At 42.5% G+C, this 26,886-nt stretch overlaps 1 protein-coding gene across 1 annotated transcript in view; it reads left to right on the top strand.

Moving 5' to 3' along the window:
• Nucleotides 1-26,886, top strand: part of PCCA (propionyl-CoA carboxylase subunit alpha) — a 1,163,293-nt gene that overhangs the window by 525,095 nt on the left and 611,312 nt on the right. Inside the window, exon 15 of the mRNA XM_073614439.1 lies at nucleotides 25,619-25,687. Coding sequence (XP_073470540.1) covers nucleotides 25,619-25,687 — 69 coding nt within the window. The remainder of the gene's footprint in view (nucleotides 1-25,618; nucleotides 25,688-26,886) is intronic.

The raw sequence follows: 26,886 nt of genomic DNA, 5'->3' as shown, positions 1-26,886 counted from the left end.
AAGGGTGGGAAATGCCTGAAAGCTTCATGTGGTATATTCCTACACAAGGAAAATACAAATTTTAATTATTTTATGCCAGAGGCTGTGGTGAGAACATTGCCTGTAGTGCTAATGCCCCATTTCATATTGTGTGTTGGTGTTCTGTGAACATTAAAATAGATACACTGAGTCAGCAGCATCTTTTTTTTGTCTAATCATGGAATTAATTGCAAGCCAGTTAATTATGTATTCACAGGGTTCTTTCCTTAAGACTGAGTTTTCAATTAACTATGTTTTTAATGATTTAATAAGAATGGTTATGCCAGAAGTGCACACATGCTCATGCTGTAAAAGTTCCATTTACAACTTGTAATTAACATAAATTTTCAATAAATATATGTATAGGCCATTACATCATCATAGAATATATGTGGCAGTTAAAGCAATATTAAACCTAAAAACCAACATTTATTATGTTGCTTCTTACCAATTCTTAGATGTGGTGGCTGTATTTGTTTATTTTTTATTTTTTTAGGCTTGGTTGCATACATTTTCACTTGAGCTAGTCAGCAAGTCGGTTTTCCAACAGAACACATTATCCTGCAGATGTAGCAGTTAAAGGATTAGCTTTTATTTATGTAAAACTGTTATCTCAAAAGGAACAAAGCTATTGCTTTAACTATTTATAAAGTGTTAGCTGGAGTTTGGCTTCAATTTGTTAGGTGCACTAGCAGATTTAGAAACGCTAACACTCCCCGTCCCCAAGACTGACAGTGCTGCTGTCCATAGGTGTTTCTGTGCTCCTTTATCTAGAGTGGGGGTACTGTAATACAGATGTGTTACTGACCAGATCACCAGGTGAAACCAGAGGGCAAAAGCCTAAAAAAGGAAAGCTAATGTGGGTGCCACATCTAATGATTTGTAAACTGCAATTTGTTACATTTTTGGCTTTGGGTTTAATGCTGCTTTAATGATTCTTAAGCTTGTTTGTGTGTCATATAGATATGTGTGTCGGTAAGGGGACAGGCCCAGTAGAGGGTAAAGGCAGTGGTACGCCATGCATTAAACAGGTACACCTAGAAACAGGACAAACAGGTTTGCAGTGCACTTTTATTCTGTAAGGCAGTAAACAGTCTTTAATGCGGGAGGGTTTTATAGCATGTGTATGTATGATTGTGAGTTAGGGAACTTAGATTGTAAGCTCTTTGAGGGCAGGGACTGATGTGAATTTACAGCTGTGGCCAAACGTTTTGAGAATTACACAAATATAAATTTTCTCAAAGTCTGCTGCCTCAGTTTTTTTATGGCAAATTGCATATACTCCAGAATGTTATGAGAAGTGATCAGATGAATTGCAATTAATTGCAAAGTTCCTCTTTGTTATGAAAATGAACCTAATCCCATATAAAAAAAAAACATTTCCACTGCATTTGTAAAGGAGGCTTCAGGGCACCCAAAGTCCAACAATCACCAGGACTGTCTCCTGCAGTTGATTCAGCTGTGGGATCGGGGCTCAGGAATGGCAGCAGGCAGGTGTGAGTAAATCTGCATGCACAGAGAGGCGAAGACTTTTGGAGGATGGCCTGGTGTCATGAAGGGTGGCAGAGAAGCCACTTCTCTCCAGGAAAAACATCAGGGACAGACTGATATAATGCAAAATACAGGGATTGGATTGCTGAAGACTGGGGTAAAGTCATTTTCTCTGATGAATCCCCTTTATGTTTGTTTGGGGCATCCGGAAAAAAACCTTGTCCTGAGAAGAAAAGGTGAGCACTACCATCAGTCCTGTGTCATGCCAACAATAAAGCATCCTGAGACCATTCATGTGTGGGGTTGCTTCTCAGCCAAAGTAGTAGGCTCACTCCCAATTTTGCCTAAGAACACAGCCATGGATAAAAATAAAGAATAGGTGATTGCACTGCCCAAATGATGCAATAATAAATGACTGTTGTCAACTGTCAATCAATATACACAACATCAAACATGCCAAGTAACTATATAATTGTGCTAGGTAAATATACAGTATAAAGTCTTGGTGAAAAAAATCATATACAGTTCAAAGCAAAAAAAAGGAAAACCTAAGGCTTCATGTAGACCGAATGTTTTTACAACCTCTCCTAAACGATTTAACTTGACAGATAGTAACCAACGTTGTCCATTTTGCCGCGTTTACATGCTGCGTTTAGCAGAGTTTGGCCGCGTTTGCATTTAGAATCGCTTTTATCATTTTTTTTTTTTTTTTTTTCAAATAGCCAAAAATGAAAAACGCTTGTAAACAATAGGGATGAGCCGAACACCCCCCTGTTCGGTTCGCACCAGAACATGCGAACAGGAAAAAAAGTTTGTGCGAACAAAGTTAAAGTCTATGGGACATGAACATGAATAATCAAAAGTGCTAATTTTAAAGGCTTATATGCAAGTTATTGTCATAAAAAGTGTTTGGGGACCTGGGTCCTGCTCCAGGGGACATGGATCAATGCAAAAAAAAGTTTTAAAAATGGCCATTTTTTCAGGAGCAGTGATTTTAATAATGCTTAAAGTCAAACAATAAAAGTGTAATATCCCTTTAAATTTCGTAGCTGGGGGGGTGCCTATAGTATGCCTGTAAAGGGGCGCATGTTTCTCGTGTTTAGAACAGTCTGACAGCAAAATGACATTTCGAAGGAAAAAAGCCATTTAAAACTACTCGCGGCTATTGCATTGCCGGTCTGACAATACACATAGAAGTTCATTGATAAAAACGGCATGGGAATTCCCCACAGGGGAACCCCGAACCAAAATTAAAAAAAAAAAATTACGTGGGGGTCCCCCTAAATTCCGTACCAGGCCCTTCAGGTCTGGTATGGATATTAAGGGGAACCCCGGCCAAAATTAAAAAAAAAAAATGACTTGGGGGTCCCCCTAAATTCCATACCAGACCCCTCAGGTCTGGTACGGATTTTAAGGGGAACCCCGCGCCAAAAATAAAAAAAAAAACGGTGTGGGGTCCCCCCAAAGATCCATACCAGACCCTTATGCGAGCACGCAACCTGGCAGGCCGCAGGAAAAGAGGGGGGGACGAGAGAGCGCCCCCCCCTCCTGAACGTACCAGGAGCCTCCCCCCATGCCATGGGTGCGGAGCGGCCCGAGGAGAAGAAGTTAGAAGACGCCGCGGAGGAGATGCTGGACGAGAACGCCGGAGGAAGAACCAGAAGAACCAGAAGTAGAAGAAGATGAAGGAAGATAGAAGAAAGAAGAAGCATTTAAATAAAGGAATTGTCAAAAACTGTCTCTTCTCATTGTTAACATTTTTGACAGTTTTTTAGTGAAATGGTAGGGGTACTTTTGTACCCCCTTACCATTTCACACAGGGGGGGGCCGGGATCTGGGGGTCCCCTTGTTAAAGGAGGCTTCCAGATTCCGATAAGCCCCCCACCCGCAGACCCCCACAACCACCGGCCAGGGTTGTGGGGATGAGGCCCTTGTCCTCATCAACATGGGGACAAGGTGTTTTGGGGGGCTACCCCAAAGCACCCTCCCAATGTTGAGGGCATGTGGCCTGGTACGGTTCAGAAGGGGGGGGGCGCTCTCTCGTCCCCCCCTCTTTTCCTGTGGCCTGCCAGGTTGCGTGCTCGGATAAGGGTCTGGTATGGATTTTTGGGTGGACCCCACGCCGTTTTTTTTTTTTTTTTTTTGGCGAGGGGTTTCCCTTAAAATCCATACCAGACCTGAAGGGTCTGGTATGGAATTTAGGGGGACCCCCACGTCCTTTTTTTTTTTTTTTTTTTTTTTTTAATTTTGGTTCAGGGTTCCCCTGTGGGGAACTCCCATGCCGTTTTTATCAATGAACTTCTATGTGTATTGTCGGACCGGCAATGCAATAGCCGCGAGTAGTTTTAAATGGCTTTTTTCCTTCGAAATGTAATTTTGCTGTCAGACTGTTCTAAACATGGGAAACATGCGCCCCTTTACACGCATACTATAGACACCCCCCAGCTATGAAATTTAAAGGAATATTACACTTTTATTGTTTCACTTTAAGCATTATTAAAATCACTGCTCCTGAAAAAACGGCCGTTTTTAAAAGTTTTTTTTGCATTGATCCATGTCCCCTGGGGCAGGACCCAGGTCCCCAAATACTTTTTATGACAATAACTTGCATATAAGCCTTTAAAATTAGCACTTTTGATTTCTCCCATAGACTTTTAAAGGGTGTTCCGCGGCATTCGAATTTGCCGCGAACACCCCCAATTGTTCGCTGTTCGGCGAACTTGCGAACAGCCAATGTTCGAGTCGAACAGGAGTTCGATTCGAACTCGAAACTCATCCCTAGTAAACAAAATGCGGCTAAACACAAGTTACTGTGTTTACAAGCTGTTATAGGCATTTGACGTTTCAAATGCCTTTGAACATCCGCCCTGAACAAATTTTTTTGCTTTCCAAACAATGCTTCTAAACTCAACTGACCTAGAAATGACTATAAACGACCCTGTGTACATGTACTGATAAGATAACATAGAGGAGAATTCAGGGGGAACTGAAAAAAATGCCCAATTGCTTCTAAACGTCCGTTTACCAGCAGCAGTGTACATGAGGCCTAAGAGAGAGAGAGTCCCAACAATCCAAAAGACAGTGCTCCAATATTGCTTCTTCGCTGGAAAAAAAGCAGTGCATTTTAGATTTCTTGGATTCCCTCTGTGCTCCAACAAACCATGCAATAGTGCTACGCCATCAGGTGAAATTAACACTCGCCTTACAAGACCCACATATGGGACATCACAGCATGTAGGAAATCTATCTCGCACACCAGATAATGATCATATACTTAGATCCTCCTTAATGGCATACCATCTCCAATGGGAGTAACATCTCAAAGTGGTGCTCAGGGAAAAAACCTCCAATAGTGTTGTATCCCAATTAATGACACAGGATACGCCAGCCCAACTTAGGAAATGCACTCACACTTTTATTCAATAAAAATAGGCATAAATTCAGTAAACCATATATTCCAGCAATATTTCACTTGCTCCAATCGCTAATCACAAGCTGCCTGGCTCTGCCTCCACACGTATTGCCCCCCTCTCACGTGGCTTTTTTTTTTTTTTTTTTTTTTATCCCCATGCATTTGCCAAATTGGGATCCCTAAACTTCTTTCCCAAAAGCTTCTCTGGCCCCAGTATATCCAGTAAGTGATTCTGAAAGCTGAGTTTTTTTTTACCTTCATGCATTCTTTATGCAATCAGAGCTGCTTTGTGCAAAATTATTGCACAGAGCAGGTAAGCAAGATATATTTATTTAGGGGAAAAAAAAAAATCTTTTTAGGCTGGGTTCACACTGGTACGACATACGGCTCCGACTTTTAGTCGCTTGACGTTTGTAACTGGTCCGACACAAGTCGGACCGACTTTGAAAAAGGTTCCTGCACTACTTAGATCCGACTTTGGTCCTACTTCAGCCCATTGAATATCACTCAAGTCGGATCCTTGTCCTAACCATCCGACTTGTGACATCCAACATGGTGATTACAGCAGCAGTAAAATGAATTTATCTCACACTGGGATTTTGATTGGTCAAAGGACAAGTCAGAGCAAAATCTTATCTTGTTCATTCAAGTCAGATGGAAGTAGGACTGATGTCTCAGAGCAAAGTAGGATGACAGTTGTGTCGTACCAGTGCGAACCCTGCCTTAGTATCACTTTAGATTTGGCACCAAGGCTGTGACTCCTCAACCATAAACGCTAATCGAAAGTTGTCAGGTATTCTGACATAGGGGTACCAACTTCTCCTTCAAGTGCAAGCAAAATAGACAATTTATATCAGATACACTTTCAGAACTGGCTATCTGTTTTTTCCCCACACACCCTAAACAGGGGAAAATCACAGCCCAGTGTTACACTGAGTAGCAAGTTTTCTAGGCAGAACTTCACCTTTTAAAAGGCAAGGATGTATTTCATTCTTTCTCTCTTCTCTCCTACTTTAAAGTTTGTGTTTTTTTTTTCTTTGTTTTTTTGGCATATGCTCACTTTCACTGCCTCTTGGACCACCTAGAAGATTTGAGCAAAAGTTCACCAACTATCCCCCCTTTCCGCCTCATCCTCCTGGGACATGTCACAGGTCCCAGAAGGCTGCAAACTCATTCACAAATTTGCAGAGTAAAGCCGGCTTGGAAGCTGCAGGGAGTTACAGCAGGCTTCCCACAGTAAACATGGTAGTGCTGAGGACCGAAGAATCGATCCAGGTGAGGCCAACATTGGCTCTCTGGGCTGGTAAGTGTTTTTATTAAAAGTCAGCAGCTAATGTATTTGCAGCTGCTGACTTTTAACTTTTTTCAAACCAACTTAAGAACCTCTTTAACCACATCCATGACTTGCTTTAGAGTTCCACTAGGTACAGTGGGGAAAATGAATTATTTGATCCTCTGCAGATTTTGTTAGTTTGCCCACTTATAAAGAAATAAAGGGTCTATATTTTTTTATCATAGGTGTATTTTAAGTGATAGAATCTGAATATTAACCAAAAGTCCAGAAAAAACACATGATACAAATGTTATAAATTGAGTTGCAGTTCCAGAACACTCAAGATGGGTCACGGATGGGTCTTGCAGCATGACAATTACCCAAAACATACCGCCAAGGCAACAAAGGAGTGGATCAAGAAGAAGCACATTAAGGTCATAGAGTGGCATAGCCAGTCTCCAGATCTTCATCCTTTAGAAAATTTATGGAGGGAGCTGAAACTTTGAGTTACCAAGCGACAGCCAAGAAACTTTAAGGAATTAGAGAAGATCTGTAAAAAAGAGTGGAACAAAATCCCTCCTGAGATGTGTGCAAACATGGTCACCAACTACAAAAAACATCTTACCTCTGTGCTTGCCAACAAGGGTTTCTCCACCAAGCACTAAGTCATGTTTTGCTTGAGGATCAAATACTTATTTTACTCACTGAACTGCAACTTAATTTAAACCATTTGTGTTATGTGTTTTTTTTTTTTATATGGATTTGTGGTTGATTCCGTCTCTATCATTTTAAATACACCTATGATAAAAATTTATAGACCCTTCATTTCTTTGTAAGTGGGCAAAGTTACAAAATCTGCAGGGGATCAAATAATAATTTTCCCCACGGTATCTCTAATGGAAGCATCTCTATAGGATAGTCTTTAGCATTGCTATATATACAAAGCACAGCCATTTGGTCTAAGCCAAGCCGGCAGGGTCTAAAATGTCTCTACAGAATGTCCTTCTATGGTAGTTGCATATAATTGCCTACCGGTTTATAATTGTGCTGTCAGGACAGGCCTAATAAATGGTTACATACTCCTCCTCAGGTCACATTTCCAAGGGCTCCTTTGTGCAGAAAAATACTTGCTCATCTGCACTACTAACTGTACTTATTTAGGTTCCCAATTAAATTAGTGACTTCCTGGGTTCCCCAAAATAAACAGGCAGTGTGTGTACAAGTTTAGTGTGCTGTCAGCAGTCATCCTTTTCGACCAGCAGCAGGCTCTTTCAGCAGCGAGAACGTGACCAATAATTCATATTTCTTTATTTTACAGTAACAAAGAGTTAAATTCCATATTAAAATTGACCATCATCATCATGACATTTGATTATCTCTTTCTATAAGTTGTAATTTTTGATCCTTCTGTTTTCTGGCTGCTATGTAGATTTGAACACCACCAAGAATAGGATTGACAGATTTAGTCAGTGACTCAGTGGGATAAAATAATGTTCAAAAGAGTTATTGACAAGTGCCCATAGAATCCCTGTGAAGATGTTGACAAATAAAGAATGCCTGTGAAGATATGTACCCTCTGCTCTGTTTTCATCTGTAACTAGCATTTCATCTGGCCAATAAGTTAATTTTATAAACTCAAGAGTTTAGTGTATAGTTTTATAATATATATTACAAGTGGGAAGAAAACCATTGCTATTGTACTTAGTTTTGCATAAAAAGCATGCTTTCTGTTGTAACATAGTTAGCAGTAATCTGGCAGTGTAAAAAATAAACAGTAATAACAATCAAGGGTTGTATTACAGGTGGCTATAATTTTCCAGCATGCTGTAAAAAGCTATTTATTTTAGGAATTTACAATAAAAATAGGTGAGCTGTCCCTTGAAATCATGCCAAACGAACAATGACAAATATAGTGATGACATCAATGACACGCTACAGGCAAGTCATATATAGTGCTAGATATTGTTCCCTAAGATCTAGAGTACTATATAATGCTCCCAAAACCATACCAAAGAGTGTCCTAACTTAATGTTCACCTATTATGTGTTAAGGAACAAATGTCAGTGCAGTTAATTAAAAAAAAAAAAAATTAACCACAAAAGGAAATACATCAGCTACAAATGTGTTGTGTCTAAAGTGTTAAATAGTAAAACTGTTAATTTTACAATTGCAAATATTCGCTTATGTTCTTCCAAATATGCATGTAGGTGCACATGTTACATCCCCAGAATGCGCATACTTTTTTCATATATAATGGTTTCTGACTACTGTTTAAAAAAATCAATGACTCTAACAAAGAGCTGCACGATTAATCGTTAAGAATCAAGATCACAATTTTTTCCCTGCGAACTTAAAGAGAAACTGCAGTCTTCTCACATAATTTGTAATAATTACATCTTTGCCATTCTGAAGCTTCCCTCCAACCACTTTGCATATTATTTTATATATACTGTGATTCTGTACTTGCCAAATATGCTGCAGAAATTTCCCTCCACGCAGTCTGGCTGTAACCATTTTAACTGTGGGCAGCTGAAGCTGCTGCCTGTTCACTTCCTGGATTTACACAGACACACAGAGGCACACCTCCAGCTGTGCCTCAGTGTAGCCCATCTGCTTCAAGGTTTGATGTGTTGTGCGTTCAGGGATGATATTCTGCATGCCTTGGTTGTAACGAGTGGTTATTTGGGTTACTGTTGCCTTTCTATCATCTCAAACCAGTCTGCCCATTCTCCTCTGACCTAACAAGGCATTTTCGTCCACACAGTTTCCGCTCACTGGATATTTTCTCTTTTTCGGACCATTCTCTGTAAACCTACAGATGGTTTTGTGTGGAAATCCCAGTAGATCAGCAGTTTTTGAAATACTCAGAACCAGCCCGTCTGGCACCAGCAACCATGCCACGTTCAAAGTCGCTTAAATCTCCTTTCTTTCCCATTCGGATGCTTTGAGCTTCAGCAAGTCATCTTCACCACATCTTGATGCCAAAATGCATTGAGTTGCTGCCGTGTGATTGGCTGATGAGCAGTTTATGTCACCAAGAAATTGAACAGGTGTACCTAATAAAGTGGCCGGTGAGTGTATATTGTGCATTCACATCAGTCCCTGCCCGTATGGAGCTTACATTGTAAGGTCCCTAACTCATATTCATACATTACACATACAAGGTCAAATTAAACAGTAACCAATTAGCTCATGTCTTTGGAGTGTAGGCGGAAACCCGCACAGGGAGAATATGCACACTGCCATGATGAGGATTTGAACTGATGACCCAAGTGTTGCTAGGGGGAAGAACTAACCACTTAGCCACTGTGCTGCCCCATATAAAAGCAAATTCATATAGTGAACAATCTGTTATGACATGAACCACAAGGGCCAGCAGTCCTAGATGCAGATCCAGTGCTCCACCACTAGCGATCGCTTGATTCTCACAGCTCCCTGAACAGTGAGCTGGTGACTGTCAATCGGCAACTCAGAACAAACTGCACTCCTGTAATCCACAGAAGAAGTACAGTCAAACAAGCTTTGACTATACTTCTCCTTTAAAGCAGTCCCACAGTGTCCTAGGTTCCCCTTCACATCACAGTGCCTCTTTGTCACATTGCCCCATTAACCACAGTGCTCCTTTAAGTCACACTGCCCTTCTATATTACAGTGCTCCTTACAATGAAATCTTCCCTGCACAGCCCTACCTCCGGCAGGGCAGATGCACTTATCAGACTGGGGTGTGCTTTCCCAAGTCTCCCACCCAGTCAATGCCGTCATCCTCACAGCAGAGCAGGGGACGGGAGGTGCTGGAGATCTGGATGGAGGGCGAGAGCTGCTCAACTTACTATGTTAACAAGCGGATGATTACCTGCTTATTATTTGAAATGACTCCCACTCTCTGTGCAGACTCAGGAGAGGACATCTAGCTGCTAAGTTGTGGTCGTAGTCTGGACAGGACTGTCACTTGGTTGGTGTCTGGACCGTGGTCTGCTATTTAATTATCCATGGTCTATTGTGACACCACTTCTGTTATTTGATTCTGGCTCCTTCTCAGACATGCAACAGCTGCATTTCTGGTAAAAACATTTCTTTTCACCTATGTCTGAATTTTTGGGAAAACTGTTAGCACTTCAATAACCTTCAGTCTACAGAGGCCAAAAATGCTGCATGTTCTTTATTCCCCCTGATCCTGTTCAGGATTCAGATGCAGAACATCCTTTCCTTATGAGTATTGAAAATCCTAATTTTGCTGCAGAGTTTGCAAAGGATTTTTCCCTCACTTGCATTTTTAGATGTGATAAAGGAAGGACAAAGGTGCCTCTAAGTGCAGTGGTTAACAGATTTATTACAGGCACAATGGGATTAGAGGTCTGATGAAGGAGCTGTGCATACTCCGAAATTTGTTACCGCCCACCACCTTCACCTGATGTCACATCAGCCGCGTGCGTTCCAGCTTGGTTCCAGAACCCGGGCTGCCCCATTGCATCTTCACCTCCTCATCGCATCTTCACCTCCTCACCAATTCACATCACCATGGACTCTGACAGCTGCAGGACAGCTTTCTCTCTCCCCCAGACAGACGAGGATTACAGCGATCCGCATGAGGACAAATCATTATATGCCTATGACCTCTTATGGCTGCTTCTTTTCTACAAAGTGCTGCCTTCAGTGCCAGCTCTCCACTGCTACTAAGGACCAGATACCCAGCCTCACCAGAGTGCCCTAATCTCTCCCTCCTTTCTGCATGTTTATGTGTACAAACCGCAGCTTCACGCCAATTGTTATCTACTGTGTACACGCTAACTGACATGGCATATTTTAGCTGTTGCCTAACAGCACCTGACTCTCTACAGCCTAAACAAGTCCCTGTGGGCACTAAAAAACTGGCCAGAAAGAGTTTTTGAAATACGCACAGATTGACGGTGCAGTTTGAGGACTGCTCTGATCCTGAACGGGTATTCTCTCCTCTTAAGCTTGTTGCTTGGGGTTATTTTATGGAAAACAAAAATTAACTGTTGTGGGGAATCCTGCCATTTCAGTTATTAATGAACACTTAGACCCCTTTCACACCGAGCCGCCTATAGCGTCGGCGGTAAAATGCTATTTATAGCAGCATTTTACCGTCGGCTTTGCGGCATATTTCGCCGCTAGCGGGACGCTTTTACCCCCTGCTAGCGGCCGAGAAGGGGTTAAAACCGCCTGCAATGCTCCGCGTTAGCAAAACCCCCTTGGTGTGAAAAGGGGTCTTATAGTTCCTATTGAAGATGTTCCCTCTTTTAACCACTTCCTGCCCGCTGGCAGTCATATGACGTCCTTGAATTTGTGTGGGTATATCTGAATAATGCCTGCAGCTACAGGCATCATTCAGATATCGGCATTTTCAGCCGGCGATTCCCTGCACCCAAAAGAATGATTATAGCGGCTGTTCTTCTGCTTGATCGTTCTTACGGATAACGAGAGGGGACGTTCCAGCCACCCTACGGTGCTTCGACTGACTCACTGCTTCCATTGGTGAGTCGGAGACGAGATCCGCCGGCCCTGGATGTTTACCATAGAGATTTCCGGCGGACCAGATGGCCGCCCAAGTCTCTATGATCGTTCGGACGCCCGCCGTGATGTTATGACGTCACGCCTGGGCTCTGCCTTCAAACAAACGGCGCCGCCTGGGCTGGGAAGCTGAGATAATTTTTTTTTTTAATTATTTCAGGCTTCCCGGGCCTAGAGGTAAGATGTAGGTTCTTATTGACCCTATATTCATCCCTTGTAATAGGAATAAAAATGATCAAATTTTTATTTTTTTTTTTAAAAAGGTGTCAAACTAAAAATAGTAAAATTAACAAAAAAAAAAAAAGTAAAGTGCCCCTGTCCGCATGCTCACATGCAGAAGCGAACACATACGTAACGTGAGGTATTGCCACGAATGTTAGAGTGAGAGCAATAATTCTAGCCCTAGACCTTTTTTGTAACTCAAAACATATAGCCAGTAAAAAATGCGTCACCTATGGGGATTTTTAAGTACCGAGGTTTGGCGCCATTCCTATTTACTCGGCGTAACTTGATCTTTCACATTATGCAAAAAAACTGGGCTAACTTTACTGTTTTTTTTTTTTGTTTTTTAAATTGCTGCGCAAATACCGTGCGTGATAAAAAGTTGCAACAACCGCCATTGTATTCTCTAGGGTCTTTGCTAAAAAAACATATATAATGTTTGGGGATTCTATGTAAATTTCTAGCAAAAAAAAAATATGATTTTTACATGTAGGAGTGAAATGTCAGAATTGGTGGTCCAGCAATTGCTGCTTTGTCCATTTGTCAGACTATTATATTGACTATTACTATTATACTTCTGCAGGTCCACACGTTCCCACGACCCATCGTAGCTGTACGTCGGCCCTTTAAGCGGAGATAGCAGGCTGCACTGCGGGAGTGCTGATGCGCGTGGCTGGTGGGTGGGCATTTTCTCCAGACGCCCGCTGTCACGGTTTGAAAATAACGTGGCCATGTGGGGTTCTGCCTGCCCGGCCAAGTCATTCATTCACAATCCTTTGTGGCTGTTGGCTTGTAGTTTCAATAAACTACCATGACACTGTAGAGTGCTCTGGTAGTTCATTCACTCTTCCTGTGTGTATCTGCCTGCCCATACGAGGTACCAGCAGACAGATACACTGACCGGTCTGCATGAGTCCTGCACGGAACCCACGATCTGCTGATCTCGGGTGCAATGCTTTACAGGCTCCAGGTAAAAAAAAAAGGAATTTTATTTTACCTGCAAAAATACTTTTTTTAATGGTGGACTTCTCCTTTAAAGCTATTAGGAAACCAAGAATTGTGTTTGACTTTACCTATTGAGTTAATTAAAAGAAGTACGAAAAAAACATTTGGGACTTTATATGAGGATAGTGGGGCCGTTCAACACCCCTCCTCCATCCCGGTTCAATAATAAAATTAGGAGAGAACAAGTGCGGGACTTTAAATGAGGCACATGGGAGCAAAGGTATAAATTGAGTAAGAATGCGATTTATTAATAAAATGATACAAAAATTATACAAAAATTCATATATTTACATATTTAGGCACATAGCTCTACATATGTTGGCACATAGCTCTATAATGAATCTGTAGTCATCAAACCAATGCATTCTGACAAGGATTTCTATTATAAACATATACATACAGTAAATTTGGAACGTTCATACGCATATAATGGATAATTGTGTACACATAACGGTAGTTGTAAGCTCTACGCCGTTTCAGGACCTTATAGCTACTCATCAGGAGCATAACCGTAGTGACCACCTATGAGTAGGGGAAATAGCAGTATTGAATCATAGGAAAAACAAGTGGGTATTGGTAGGACATAAATCTCATATTCTTTCATTAGAAAAATGGACTTACAACATGTATGCGCAGAGGCAGCGCAGCCCCGAATGCCAAGCCAGCCAGTGTGCCAAGGTCCGAAGCTGAGGGGGCATGTCCCGGCGGCACCACCAGCACAGAGAGCCCCCCAGACCGGGTCAGTGTGTGGTAACAAAGTGGAGGGGTGATAAATGTGACCTCTTGAGAGGGGGGAAGAAGTGAGATGAATTCCAACCTAAAAAAGCAACAAGTGTAAAGAGGGAGGGTGTATGTAAAAAGCTGAGTGTGGAGCATTGGAAAGAAAAGTGTAGGGTGGGGAGTAGGTGGAAAAAGGAGAAGGGAGAAAAAAAGAATGAATAGAAGGAGGAATAGAAAAATAGAGAAAAGGAAACAGGGGGAATGGAAAAGGGAAGACGACAAGAAAATTGGAGAGAGAAAAAAGGAGGAAAAGAGAATAGGGGAAGAAAAAGAAAAAAGCAAAAAAAAAGGCAAGGGGGGAAGAGAGTATGGGTAGAATGAAAAGGGAAAGGAAAATGAAAGCGGTCAAAAAAATGGCAAGAAAGGTGGGAAAGTGAGTGATAGAAGGTGAGGAGAAAACATACCTGACTATTGTGGGTAGGGGCAATGTAGCCGACAAACGTGTAGTTGCAAATGCGTGATGGGGAGGACCGGCGTGTAAGACCCAGCACTGGGAAAGGACACTAAGAGAGGCGCTGCCACTGAACAGCCCCCAACGTCAAGCAGCAGCTGCCAAAGGGGAGCTGGGAAGCGCCCCGAACCAGCCAGCTAGCCAGGGAGACCGGCCGGTCGTGATTCTGCCACCGAGCCCACCAAGTGCTGAAGATTGAAAGCTCAAGCAGCTGCTATATGGCGCCACGGGGACGCCAAACAGCCGGCGCGAGATGCATGACGTCGACGCGCAGTGAGGAGGACCCCGCCCGCCCAAAGTAGGGAGGAGGGGCGGGGGGGATCACGCCTCAGTGCGCGTCGCAGCTTCGGGACATGGCAGGGAGGGCAGGCAAGGACAAACTGCGGCCAGAGCTTTTTTCTTTTTTTTCTCCTATTCTCTTTTCCTCCTTTTTTCTCTCTCCAATTTTCTTGTCGTCTTCCCTTTTCCATTTGCCCTGTTTCCTTTTTTCTATTTTTCTATTCCTCCTTCTATTCTTTCTTATTTCTCCCTTCTCCTTTTTCCCTCCTCTTCCTTCTTTTTCCACCTACTCCCCACCCTACACTTTTCTTTCCAATGCTCCACACTCAGCTTTTTATATACACCCTCCACTTTGTTCCCACACACTGACCCAGTCTGGGGGGCTCTCTGTGCTGGTGGTGCCGCCGGGACATGCCCCCTCAGCTTCGGACCTTGGCACACTGACTGGCTTGGCATTCGGGGCTGCGCTGCCTCTGCGCATACATGTTGTAAGTCCATTTTTCTAATGAAAGAATATGAGATTTATGTCCTACCAATACCCACTTGTTTTTCCTATGATTCAATGCTGCTTTTTCCCCTATTCATAGGTGGTCACTACGGTTATGCTCCTGATGAGTGGCTATAAGGTCCCGAAACGGCATAGAGCTTACAACTACCGTTATGTGTACACAATTATCCATTATATGCATATGAACGTTCCAAATTTACTGTATGTATATGTTTATAATAGAAATCCTTGTCGGAATGCATTGGTTTGATGACTACAGATTCATTATAGAGCTGTGTGCCAACATATGTAGAGCTATGTGCCTAAATATGTAAATATATGAATTTTTGTATAATTTTTGTATCATTTTATTAATAAATTGCATTCTTACTCAATTTATACTTTTGCTCCCATGTGCCTCATTTAAAGTCCCGCACTTGTTCTCTCCTAATTTTATTTACCTATTGAGTGTTTAAACTTTCAACCTTAGTGGTAAAAGTTCCAAACAAACTGGGATATGCGTGCTTGTCATGTGCAGGTTTCGGGTGCAAGATTTATTTAGGTGCGCTCTGAGTTGAGTCCTTAAGAGTTGGGTTCTGTTTGCCTTGTTTCCCACTCCTCTGATTCTTTGCTTGGAGATATTTTAGGGCATATGAATGTCCAGCATGTGCCCTAAACTGTACGATTAACCACTTTGGCATCTTACAAGTTAAAATCTTTTTTGCTAGAAAATTACTTAGAACCCCCAAACATTATATATTTTTTTTCTAACACCCTAGAGAATAAAATGGCGGTCATGGCCGATAAAAGTGATCTTGTGGCGAATCTGCTGTGGAGATCACTTTCATCTTAAAGATTTGCATGAAGTGATCAATATAAAAGGAATTTTAACTTTCCCGTAAATTCCAAATTTTGCAGTACATTGCAAAGGGCAGGCCGCACTGCCTTTGGTACTGTGTTACTCTGCTTTGCTAAAAAACTGAGGTCCCATATAGTAGTGTAGATTTATAGTTGTATTGGGGGAGGGTTTTGCCAGTGTCCAAACACTTGAAAGTAGCAGCCTATAACCCAGGGTTTGTAAATATCCTGTCTGTGTCTTGTACTGTACTACAAGATATGGAACTTGCACTTTCTAGCGCAAGGAATGGACATCATCTCTTTTGATAGCATGGACTGTGATACTGTATGTCCTCCTTCTGGAGAGATTTAGTGTTCACTAGACCCCAGATGTCTACTCTGGCCGTCATAACATCTGATCAAAGTTTTCTCGGTTTGATCAGATGTTTTCACAAGCCGGTAACACATTGTTTACATGAGACACAAACGGGAAGTGACACAATTGCTTCCGGTTTCTGACATCACACAGTGGGAGGAATAACCTCCGTTCCTCTAACTGTGTCCCAGGAACCGGATGCCACTGGTCGCATCTATACCGGAATCCCTGATTGAAGGGGAGAGCCCAATAAAGGCGGCAACAGGAGGAGGTAACCCTCCCTTCTGCCACTGGGAAAAGTGTTTCAGGAGCTCTATAGTCGCTTGCATTACTTTTACATAGAACAGAATCTCTGGCTAAAAAAAAAAAAGAGAACACAATCATGGTTATAGCCTCAGCAAAGATTCCAGTATAATCACTTCAACCTTAAGCCGTTTTTAAATGACCTAAAGATGGGAAGTGTTTAAGCTGCCAATGCCTAGATTCAGGGGAGTGGTCACTGCACCCAGAGATCTTTCAACTGCTCTGTCAAAGGTGGGGAAAACCAGATGTGGGCCTTCTATCCACCAGGTTCAACTGCAAGCTAAACAATTTAAACAATAAATAATTCCTTGGGCTCAGGTCAAGCCCCTTTATGCCTCCCCTCCAATGAAGATCCTCCCTTGACTGCTGTGCTAGATAGAGGAAAGGGTTCCGATTATCCTCATCACTCCAGTTTAACCCAGAAAAATGTGGTACACAGACATATTCAGACTTTTTCTTGTCCTCTATCAAACAGAGCAAACCTACTGCTCCGTTGCTGGATTTAAAGGGGTTGTAAAGGTAAAAATTTTTTCACCTTAATGCATTATATGCATTAAGGTGAAAAAACTTTTGACAATACCGCCGCCCCCAGCCCCCCCGTTTTACTTACCTGACACCTCGAATCTCCGCTGCTCGTTCCCGTCATCTCTATTGCAGCTCAGCCTGGTCGCTGATTGGCTGCAGTGGATGGATTGAAAGCAGCGCAGCCATTGGCTTGCGCTGCTGTCAATCACATCCGATGACGCGGCGCGCCGGGGGCGGGGCCGAGGCCGAATGATACAGTGAGCGGCTATAGCTGCCGGCTGTATCACGGGAGCGCGCCCGCAATAACTAACCACCATGCGAGGGAGCTCGCATTAAGGTGGTTAGTTCTTGCGGGGAGGAGCTGAAACAGCCGCCGAGGGACCCCAGAAGAGCAGGTTCGGGGCCACTCTGTGCAGAACGAGCTGCACAGTGAAGGTAAGTATGACATGTTAGTTATTTTTATAAAAAAATAAAATTACCTTTACAACCCCTTTAATGGCATGACTATTAAAACCCACTTCGTAAAAAACAGGGTATTTCTGACTGTATTCCCATCTTACTCAGAACAAGAAAATCTGATTCCCATGAGATTTACCATGGCACCTGGAAGGCTTACTTTGCCTAATGCGAGGATAGGAAACTTGGTTTCAGGGAATACTTTATATTTGGCCTTCAGTCTGGTCTTGGACAGAGTCCTGTCCTGAGTTCCCTCAAGGAACAGGTTTCTTCCTCTTAAATCGCAGTTCCTTTTCAAGACTTTTCAACAGGGAGTTGCTCATAAATACGGCAGTTTGACCTTCTGTGCCACTTTGAGATCTAAACTTGATGCTCTTTGTACTTCAGAGAACTCCCTTGTAAGCAATTGGATATATTCCTTACTTGTAAGGTTGCTTTCCTGGCAGTCATTACATTTGTTAGGTGTTTTTCTGTGTTAGCACAGAGAAATAACCCCTTCTTGATTTAGCCAAGGTCAAAGTGGTTTTGAGAACATAGCCTTCTTTTCTACCTATGGTGGTCTCTTCTTTCTAGGACATTGTCTTTTTATCTGGCTCCAAAACATGACCATTGCCCTACATGGCCTAGAATAGAAGTGGTCTGGGCTGTCAGGGCCTACCTGAAAGCCAGAGCCTCTCTATGCAATACTGGGTCCCTCTTTGTTCTGTCTGTGGGCCCTCGTAGAGGGCATCCTGCATGCCCTTCCTCCATTGCTAGGTGGATCAGGCAACTCACTTTCAGGGCATGCTTCCTTAAGGACAGAGTTCCTTCTGTCAGAACCCATTCCACCAGGTCTGTTGGGGTCTCTTGGTCTTTTCAGCATCTGCTTCCCACATTCACAAGTCTACTACTTGGTCCTCTGTTCACACATTTTACAGGTTCTACCAGGTGGATGTTCAGGACTTGGCTGATCTGAGATTTTAACCACAAGGTGCTTCAAGTTATCATCTGAGTGTTTTTACTAGGATTCTTTAACCGCTTCAGTCCCTGTGCCATTTTAAAATGATGCTGGAAACAGGTGCTTTTAAAACACACTCCCGGCTGCTATACTGGCTGGTAGTGTGTATATTTGTAAAGACAACTGTTGTGTTTCATGTGAAAGTGATATAAGCAGCTATGAAGCTGCCCAATCACCGCAACATGTCCCACCTGCAGGTCCAATTCAGTCATAGCAGGTGTCGCTGGGAGAGGTGGTGGGAGCTCTACAAGTACCCATTCATAGATACTTCCCTCCTGTGAATAGACCACGAAGAAATGTATATAATGTCACTCCCTGGTCTGGTGCTGTCATTCATCGGGATCGCTGCCCGGGGAAGCAGGTGATGGAACATGATCTGTGTTCCGTTAGCTGCAGTGGAGTACAGGGGACACATATGGGTTCATGGGTTCTCCATAAAAAAAGTGCCATGTACCGTATTTTTCGCTCCATAAGGCGTACCTGACCATAAGACCCACCTAGGTTTTAGAGGAGAAAAACAAGAAAAAAAATATTCTGAACCAAATGGTGTACTAAAATATTTACCAGTGCCCATGAAATACAGCCTGACCAGTGCCAATTAAATGCAGCCTTGCCAGTCCCATGAAATGCATCCTTGCCAGCGTCATAAAATGCATCCTTGCCAGCGCCCTAAAATGCATCCTTGCCAGCGCCCTAAAATGCATCCTTGCCAGCGCCATGAAATGCAGCCTGACCTGTGCCATGAAATGCAGCCCGACCTGTCCAATGAAATGCAGCCTGACCACCTCACACAGACTGGCATTTCCATGCTAGGAGTATCGCATCCGATCCGCCTGTCACTTAGACAGAAGATGGAGCAGCCCGAGTGGCGGCCGTGGCCGTACTCCATTCGGCTGCTCTGTCTTTGATCTGTGGCTGAGTGACACGCCCAGGCTGGAGATTGCCTGGCAGTCGTGGGAGACCTGGGATGTCTCCCCTTCTGTCTTGTCTGCCGTTATGTGGGGGGGGGGTCCTGGTCAGTATTCCCTCCATAAGACGCAGAGACATCCCCCCCCCCCCATTTTTTGGGGTGGTAAAAGTGCGTCTTATGGTGCGAAAAATACGGTATATGTTATCACCAGAGACCTTCAAAATGTGGCATTTATTTTTACAAAATGTGGCACTAAAAAAATGTGTCAATATGGCACTTATTTTGGCCAAATGTGGCATTTATTTTTCAACTTTCCACCCCCCTTCCCATCATAAAAGGGATATTAAATTGTGCAAATTGAATCATATTAACTACTTTATTACTATTTACAAATTATTTACAACAATTTTACTTTTAATCATAGTATAATTTTACGTGAGCGACTATGCTCTCCATAGAAATATTGAGGCGACGGTCGCTGAGGATGTACTTTAATTTTGAAAAAGTCCTCTCTACATCAGCTGATGTTCCAGGCGCGTATTTCATTGCCAGCACGTCTGCAGCGTCCCAATATTCTTTCAGCGGGGATTCCTTTCCTTCGAGGTTCGCAGCCACGCTCCTGACTTCCTCCCAGCCACTATTCCTGATCAGGACGGCCTGTACTTTGGCCATAATCCTCTTTCCAATGGCTCCTGGGTAATCTGTGTTGGCAATTTCCTCCATCTTCTCCACAGAGGTCGTCAGGAGAATCTTTTGAGACTGAAGCTCGATGACTTCTGGAATTGGCCTCCAAAAAGAGAAGCTGCGGGTTGTCTATGAGGTCTTTTGCCTTTTTCACCGCACCAGAATCATCTTCTAGCTCCTTCACCACGGTTTTGAAAGCTGCAAAATGCTTCACATACCACGATACTGCAGACAACCAGGTGCCCCACCTAGTGACAACAGGCTTGGGAAGTAGTGGCATGCCAGGCAAATGTTTCCTGAATACCTCAACCCTCTTTTGGTGCCTTCAGGAAATTTTTTTTCCCCGCTGAAAAAAGTTTATTGACTTCGGGGTGCTCTTCCCGTAATGCCTCCGCAACACGATGTAGTCCATGCGCCGGACACGTCTCGCGGATAATTTTTGGGTAGATAGCCTTAAGGGTCCTCCCCGCGCTCAGCATGTATGCTACACTATCCGTGACAAGTAGTAGCAAGCGTCATGACGTGTTGGGGGCTCCTTGCCACAGCAGTCCTGAAACAAATAAATTAATTAAATATTAGCATGCTGTATATAAGCACTAAAACTGGCACTGTGACAGACAAAAGCTAAAATTATAGTCTGAAGGGTGCTGGTTTAGTAGTAGTAGTGTAGGAAAAAAAAGGCACTTACTCAGGGCTTCCTGGACAGTTTGGACGATGGTTGAAGCATTGTTTTTTTTCCAACTGAGCCACGTGGATAAGATGACCTTTTTGGGCATTGTCAAGATCCAATTTTTCCCACAACGACGTTGGCGATGTATCGTCCGAGTGAGTCCGTTGCTTCGTCTACGATGAGCCAGATCCTTGAGTCACCAATATCCTTGCAAATTTCCTCCAAGTTCTAAGAAAGAAAAATGTATACACCTATACAGTCGGCACCATTTAAAACATGAACATTTGTGGTTTTTTTTTCATACCTACACGTAAACATGTTTGTAAATTTTTACTCATTGATCTTAATTTTTGCAGAAGGTATTGTTGCTCAACCAAAGGTACCTAAGCGTGATTTGAACATAAACTATTATTGAACGTTGCTTACCTTTTCACGCAATTGAGGTACCATTCGTCTTAGGGTGCTCACGCTTGGCAATTGAACGCTACAGTACTTGTCAAAAATGTCGCGCAGGGGACCTTTTTCTCCAGTTTGTGTAACGGAATGCCTTCCTTAAGGAAAGCCATGGTGACGTCTCTGGAAAATTCCTGGACCTCGGGCTGAATTTCCCATGACACCACATCTCTAAGGAGCTGCTGCTGCTTCCGATCAGTACTCGGAGCTTTGTGCACATCGAATTGCCACTTCTTTTTAAACTCCTACTGTAAATTAAATACAAGAAAAAGTTTTGTATTCAGTACCGGTAAAATTCTCCAGTAAAAGTACTTTTCCTACACAGGCCAGAATAGATCCATTTCGGAACGGGGACTAAGGTGAGGACAGAAAACAGTTTTCAACTATAGAAAATTTTGACACTTGAGGAGCATTTCAAGGCTACATGGGGTACAAGGCTCTCGGGTACCAGGGTACCATAAAACTAACATTAGTGGCCATAACTTCAAAATATACAGTGCTTGTGGAAGTAATAGAAAAAGATGACATTCTCTCGAAAAATTGAAAAAGTGAGAGAAATGAGAATGATATAGGTACAAGAAAAGTTCTCAAAGAAAACTGAATAAAAACTTACCGATTTCGAGCACAACTTGCAGAATATCTTCCCACCTTCCACTGCGGAATTGCTGTCACCATTAATCCACTTCTTGAAAAGGGTTACGTTTGAACTAGCAACTTTAGGAATATTGAATTAGGAAAACACGAAAATGTAAAACACAAGCGATGACTTCAGTAATACACTTCCGCTTGGTATGAAGGACGTGGATAAGGGAGCTGATATATTGTATATACGCGTTTCCCTATGGTCCTCCCCCCTGCTAATGGATTTTTACATACAGTGTACACAAAGCTATACACTGGGACAATCCCCCTCCCCCTTAGCAGCCAATCTACCTACACATATACATCCCATAATAAGTTTATCTTAAGGCAGACAGAACAATGTGAGGTTGTTAACATTTAACAATGAGACAGGCACAATCCACATTCCCTCCCAATGCACAAACAATAGGGAAATCTGCCAATGACAGTCTGTGTGTCTCTTTCACAGACAAGCACATGAAATAGACTGTGTAAGTTGGTATTACATCTTCATATTTCTATATGAAGATGTTGCTGACAAATATTGCTGTCCCATTTGAAGAATATTAGAATATTTTATTTTTTCTTGGCCCAAATAAGGCAAAATATGGCACAAAATGTGTAATTTTCCCCAAAATATGGCATTTTAGTATGGCGCCTTGGCAATGTGGCATTTGAAGGTCTCTGGTTATCACATAGAGAGGCTATTGGTCCCCTATGTGATAGCAAAAAAAAAAAGTTTTATGTATAATAAATAAAGGTTTTTAAAAATGTAAAAAGACAGAATAATAAAAAAATTAAAGCCACCATCACATACAAAAATGTATGTGTTGGGGCTCCAATGTACAAAAATGGCAATTGCCCTACACATGTTATACAGTTGTGTTAAAAAATATTTGCCCCCTTTCTGATTTTTCATTTTTTTTGCATATTTAATAAAAAATACAGTTTTTAAATGGTTTCATATATTAAGGCAAAAAAGCTGTCCAACCCTGCCTGGCTTTATGTGAAAAAGTAATTGCCCCTAAACCTAATAACTGGTTGTGCCACCCTTGGCAACAACTGCAATCAAGCGTTTGCGATAACTGGCAATGAGTCTTTTAGATTGTTGTGGAGCAATTTTGGCCCACTATTCTTTGCAGAATTGTTTTAATTCAGCCACATTGGAGGGTTTTCCTGCTCGAACAGCCTGTGTAAGGTCACGATACAGCATCTCAATTGAATTTAAGTACGGGCTTTGACTAGGCCACTCCAAAACCTAAATTTTGCTTTGTTTGAACCATTTGGAGGTGGACTTGCTGTTGTGTTTCGGATCATTGTCCTGCTGCATAACCAAGTGCACTTGAGCTTGAAGTCACAAAATTGATGGCCGGACATTCTCCTTTAGGATTTTCTGGTAGAGCTCAGAATTCATGTTTCCGTCAATTATGGTAAGTCTTTCAGGTCCTGAAGCTGCAAAGCAGCCCCAGACCATCACGCTACCACCACCATGTCTGACTGTTGGTATGATGTTCTTGTTATAAAATGCTGTATATTAGTTTTATGCCAGATGTAATGGGACACAAACCTTCCAAAAAGTTAAATTTTTGTCTCATCGGTCCACAGAATATTTGCCTAAAAGTCTTGGATAATAAAGATGGTTTTTTTTGGTAAATGTGAGATGAGCCTTTGTGTTCTTTTTGGTCAGCAGTGGCTTTGGCCTTGGAACTCTCAAATGGATGCCATTTTTGCCCAGTCTTTCTTATTGTTGATCTTACTTGAGGCAAGTGAGGCCTGCAGTTCTTTTAGATGTGGTTCTGGGTTCTTTTATGACCACCTGGATGAGTTGTTGTCATGCTCTTGGAGTAATTTTTGTAGGCCGGCCACTCCCGGGAAAGTTCACCACTGTTCCAAGTTATCTTCATTTGTGGCTAATGGCTCTCCCCGTGGTTCACTGGAGTTCCAAAGCCTTAGAAATGGCTTTGAAACCCTTCCTAGGCTGATACATGTTTCTAATCTGTTCTTGAATTTTCTTAGATTGTGACATGTGTGGCTTTTTGTGATCTTTAAGCGTGCTTCACTTTGTCAGACAGCTTCTATTTATGTGATTTCTTGATTCAACAGGTTTGTCAGTAATCAGGCCTGGGTGTGGCAAGTGAAATCTAACTCCGCTTTCCAAAAAATTGTGGTTAATCACAGTTCATTCATGATTCAGCATGGGAGGGGGCATTTACTTTTTCACATAGAGCCAGGCAGGTTTGAACATCTTTTTTCCCTTAATAAATGAAATAATAATTTAAAAACTGCATCTTGGATTTACTTGGCTTTACACTAAAATGCAATAAAAAAAAAAAAATTCTTTAAGTGCTATGGGCGGAAGTGATGTTTGACGTCGCTTCCGCCCTCCTGTGCCATGGAGCTGAGCAGGACGCGATCGTCTCCGCAGCTACCAGTGGGCCCAGTAAGAGGCGGAAATTATTGGAGCGCAGCGGGAGGGGGTGTCTCACCTCCCGCCGCCGATAAAAGTGCTCTCGTGACAGATCCGCCGCAGAGACCACTTTTAACCACTTGCCGCCCACCATATAGCAAAATGACCAGTGGTTTCAATACCCTGACCAGATGTCATATGAAGTCTTCAGGATATTGCGGCGATCGTTGTTGTGGGGTGTCAGTCTGACACCCCGCAACACTAATCTAGGTAAAGCGTCTCTGACAGAGACTCTTTACCACGCGATCAGCCGTGTCCAATCACGGCTGATCACAGTATAAACAGAAACATCCAGTGATCGGCTTTTCCTCACTCCTCGCTTCTGTCAGACGTGAGTAGAGGAGAGCCGATCGGCTGCTCCTCTGACAGGGGGGGTCTGTCCCCGAGGATGCCCACACTGGACCACCAGGGATGTCACCACCAGGGATGCCAATCAGTGCCAACAATGTATGCCAATCAGTGCCCACAATGGTCATCACTGATTGGCAGGCATTATTGTTTGGTACTGATTGGCATCCATCAGTGACATACATTACAGTACATCAGTGCCACCTATTGGTGCCCATCCATGCCACCTATCAGTGCTGCATATTAGTGCCCTTCAATGCCACCTCATCGGTGCCCATCAGTGCCCATCAGTGAAGGAGAAAACTTACTTACAGTAAGTTTTGTAAATGAAACAAAATAAAAACTTTTTTTTTTTTTTCAAACTTTTCGGTCTTTTTTTTTTGCAGAAAATAAAAATCCCAGAGGTTATCAAATACCACCAAAAGAAAGCTCTATTTGTGGGAAAAAAATGATAAAAATTTAGTTTGGGTACAGTGTAGCATGACCGCGCAATTGTCATTCAAAGTGCAACAGTGTTGAAAGCTGAAAATTGGTCTGGGTAGGAAGGTGTAGAAGTGCCCTGTATTGAAGTGGTTAAAGAGAAACGCACGGCGTTCCCGAAAATACCGAGGTTATGGCAGCTAGCTGCTGCCATAACCCCAGTATTTATCGTCAACGTACTGACATACGGGTACGTCGTTTTGCGTGAAGTGATTAAAGAAGCTAGTGCCTATTTTTTTTATTTTAGAATGTTTTGCCATGATTTTAAGATTTAAAATGTGGCATCAATAGTTTCACTATTTTCCAGACTTTTGTGGAGAATGTTGAGGGAGAGTTATATGCAGTACAAAACTTTGCCTACCAATATATATTTTTTATGTTCTTTTTGAAATACTACTGCTTACTTTATCTGCTAAAGAACGTCACACTATCCCAGTGTCCTCTTGTCACAGTGTGAGTCCTGTGTGAAATGCACTTATTTAATGTTTGGTTGCTGCATTTCAATTTTCAGTAACATTTTTGTTCCTTTATTTTGCCTAAGGTGCGAGTTGACAGTGGTATTCAAGAAGGAAGCGACATCAGCATTTACTATGATCCTATGATTTCAAAAGTGAGTTTTAATCCAGCTACACAAGTCAAAATTGAACCGCTAGCACATTGCATTCCATTCCTAATAATGGTCAGTCACCTTGAAGAGAAGAAAAATTGCTACAAAGTAGGATGAGCTATAGAAGGCTGTTTATGTATGCTTTTTGATGCAAAAAAAGCAGTAGGTGAACAGAGCTCGCAATTTTTAATTCCATTTCCTTGCATAAAACATAGACTTTATCTTCAGAATCAATTAATGAAGAGTAATAATCCATTCAAAATATGGAAAAGTATCACAGCTGCATATACAGTATCTCGCAAAAGTGAGTACATACCTCACATTTTTGTAAATATTTTATTATATATTTTCATGTGACAATACTGAAGAAATTACATTTTGCTACAATGTAAAATAGTGAGTGTACAGCTTGTATAATAGTGTAAATTTGCTGTCCCCTGTAAATAACTCAACATACAGCCATTAATGTTTAAACCACTGGCAACAAAAGTGAGTACACCCCTAAGTGAAAATGTCCAAATTGGGCCCACTTAACCATTTTTCCTTCCCGGTGTCATATGACTCGCTAGTATTACAAGGTCTCAGGTGTGAATGGGGAGCAGGTGTGTTAAATTTGGTGTTATCGCTCTCACTCTCTTACTGGTCATTGGAAGTTCAACGTGGCCCCTCATGGCAAAGAACTCTCTGAGGATCTGAAAAAAAGAATTGTTGTTCTACATAATGATGGCCTAGGCTATAAGAAGATTGCCAAGACCCTGAAACTGAGCTGCAGCATGGAGGCCAAGACCATACAGCGATTTAACAGGACAGGTTCCACTCAGAACAGACCTCGCCATGGTTGACCAAAGAAGTTGAGTGCACATGCTCAGTCATATCCAGAGGTTGTCTTTGGGAAATAGATGTATGAGGGGGGTCAGCCTGTCAGTGCTTAGACCATATGCCGCACACTGCATCAAATTGGTCTGCATGGCTGTCGTCCCAGAAGGAAGACTCTTCTAAAGATGATGCACAAGAAAGCCCGCAAACAGTTTGCTGAAGACAAGCAGACTAAAAACATGGATTACTGGAACCAGGTCCTATGGTCTGATAAGACCAAGATAAACTGTTTTGGTTCAGAAGCGTGTGTGGCGGCAACCAGGTGAGAATTACAAAGACAAGTGTGCCTTGCCTACAGTCAAGCATTGTGGTGGAAGTGTCATGGT

The sequence above is a fragment of the Aquarana catesbeiana genome, linkage group LG02 (assembly GCF_042186555.1).
Source record: "Aquarana catesbeiana isolate 2022-GZ linkage group LG02, ASM4218655v1, whole genome shotgun sequence".
NCBI lineage: Eukaryota > Metazoa > Chordata > Amphibia > Anura > Ranidae > Aquarana > Aquarana catesbeiana.
This window is presented reverse-complemented; position numbering and strand designations above follow the sequence as displayed.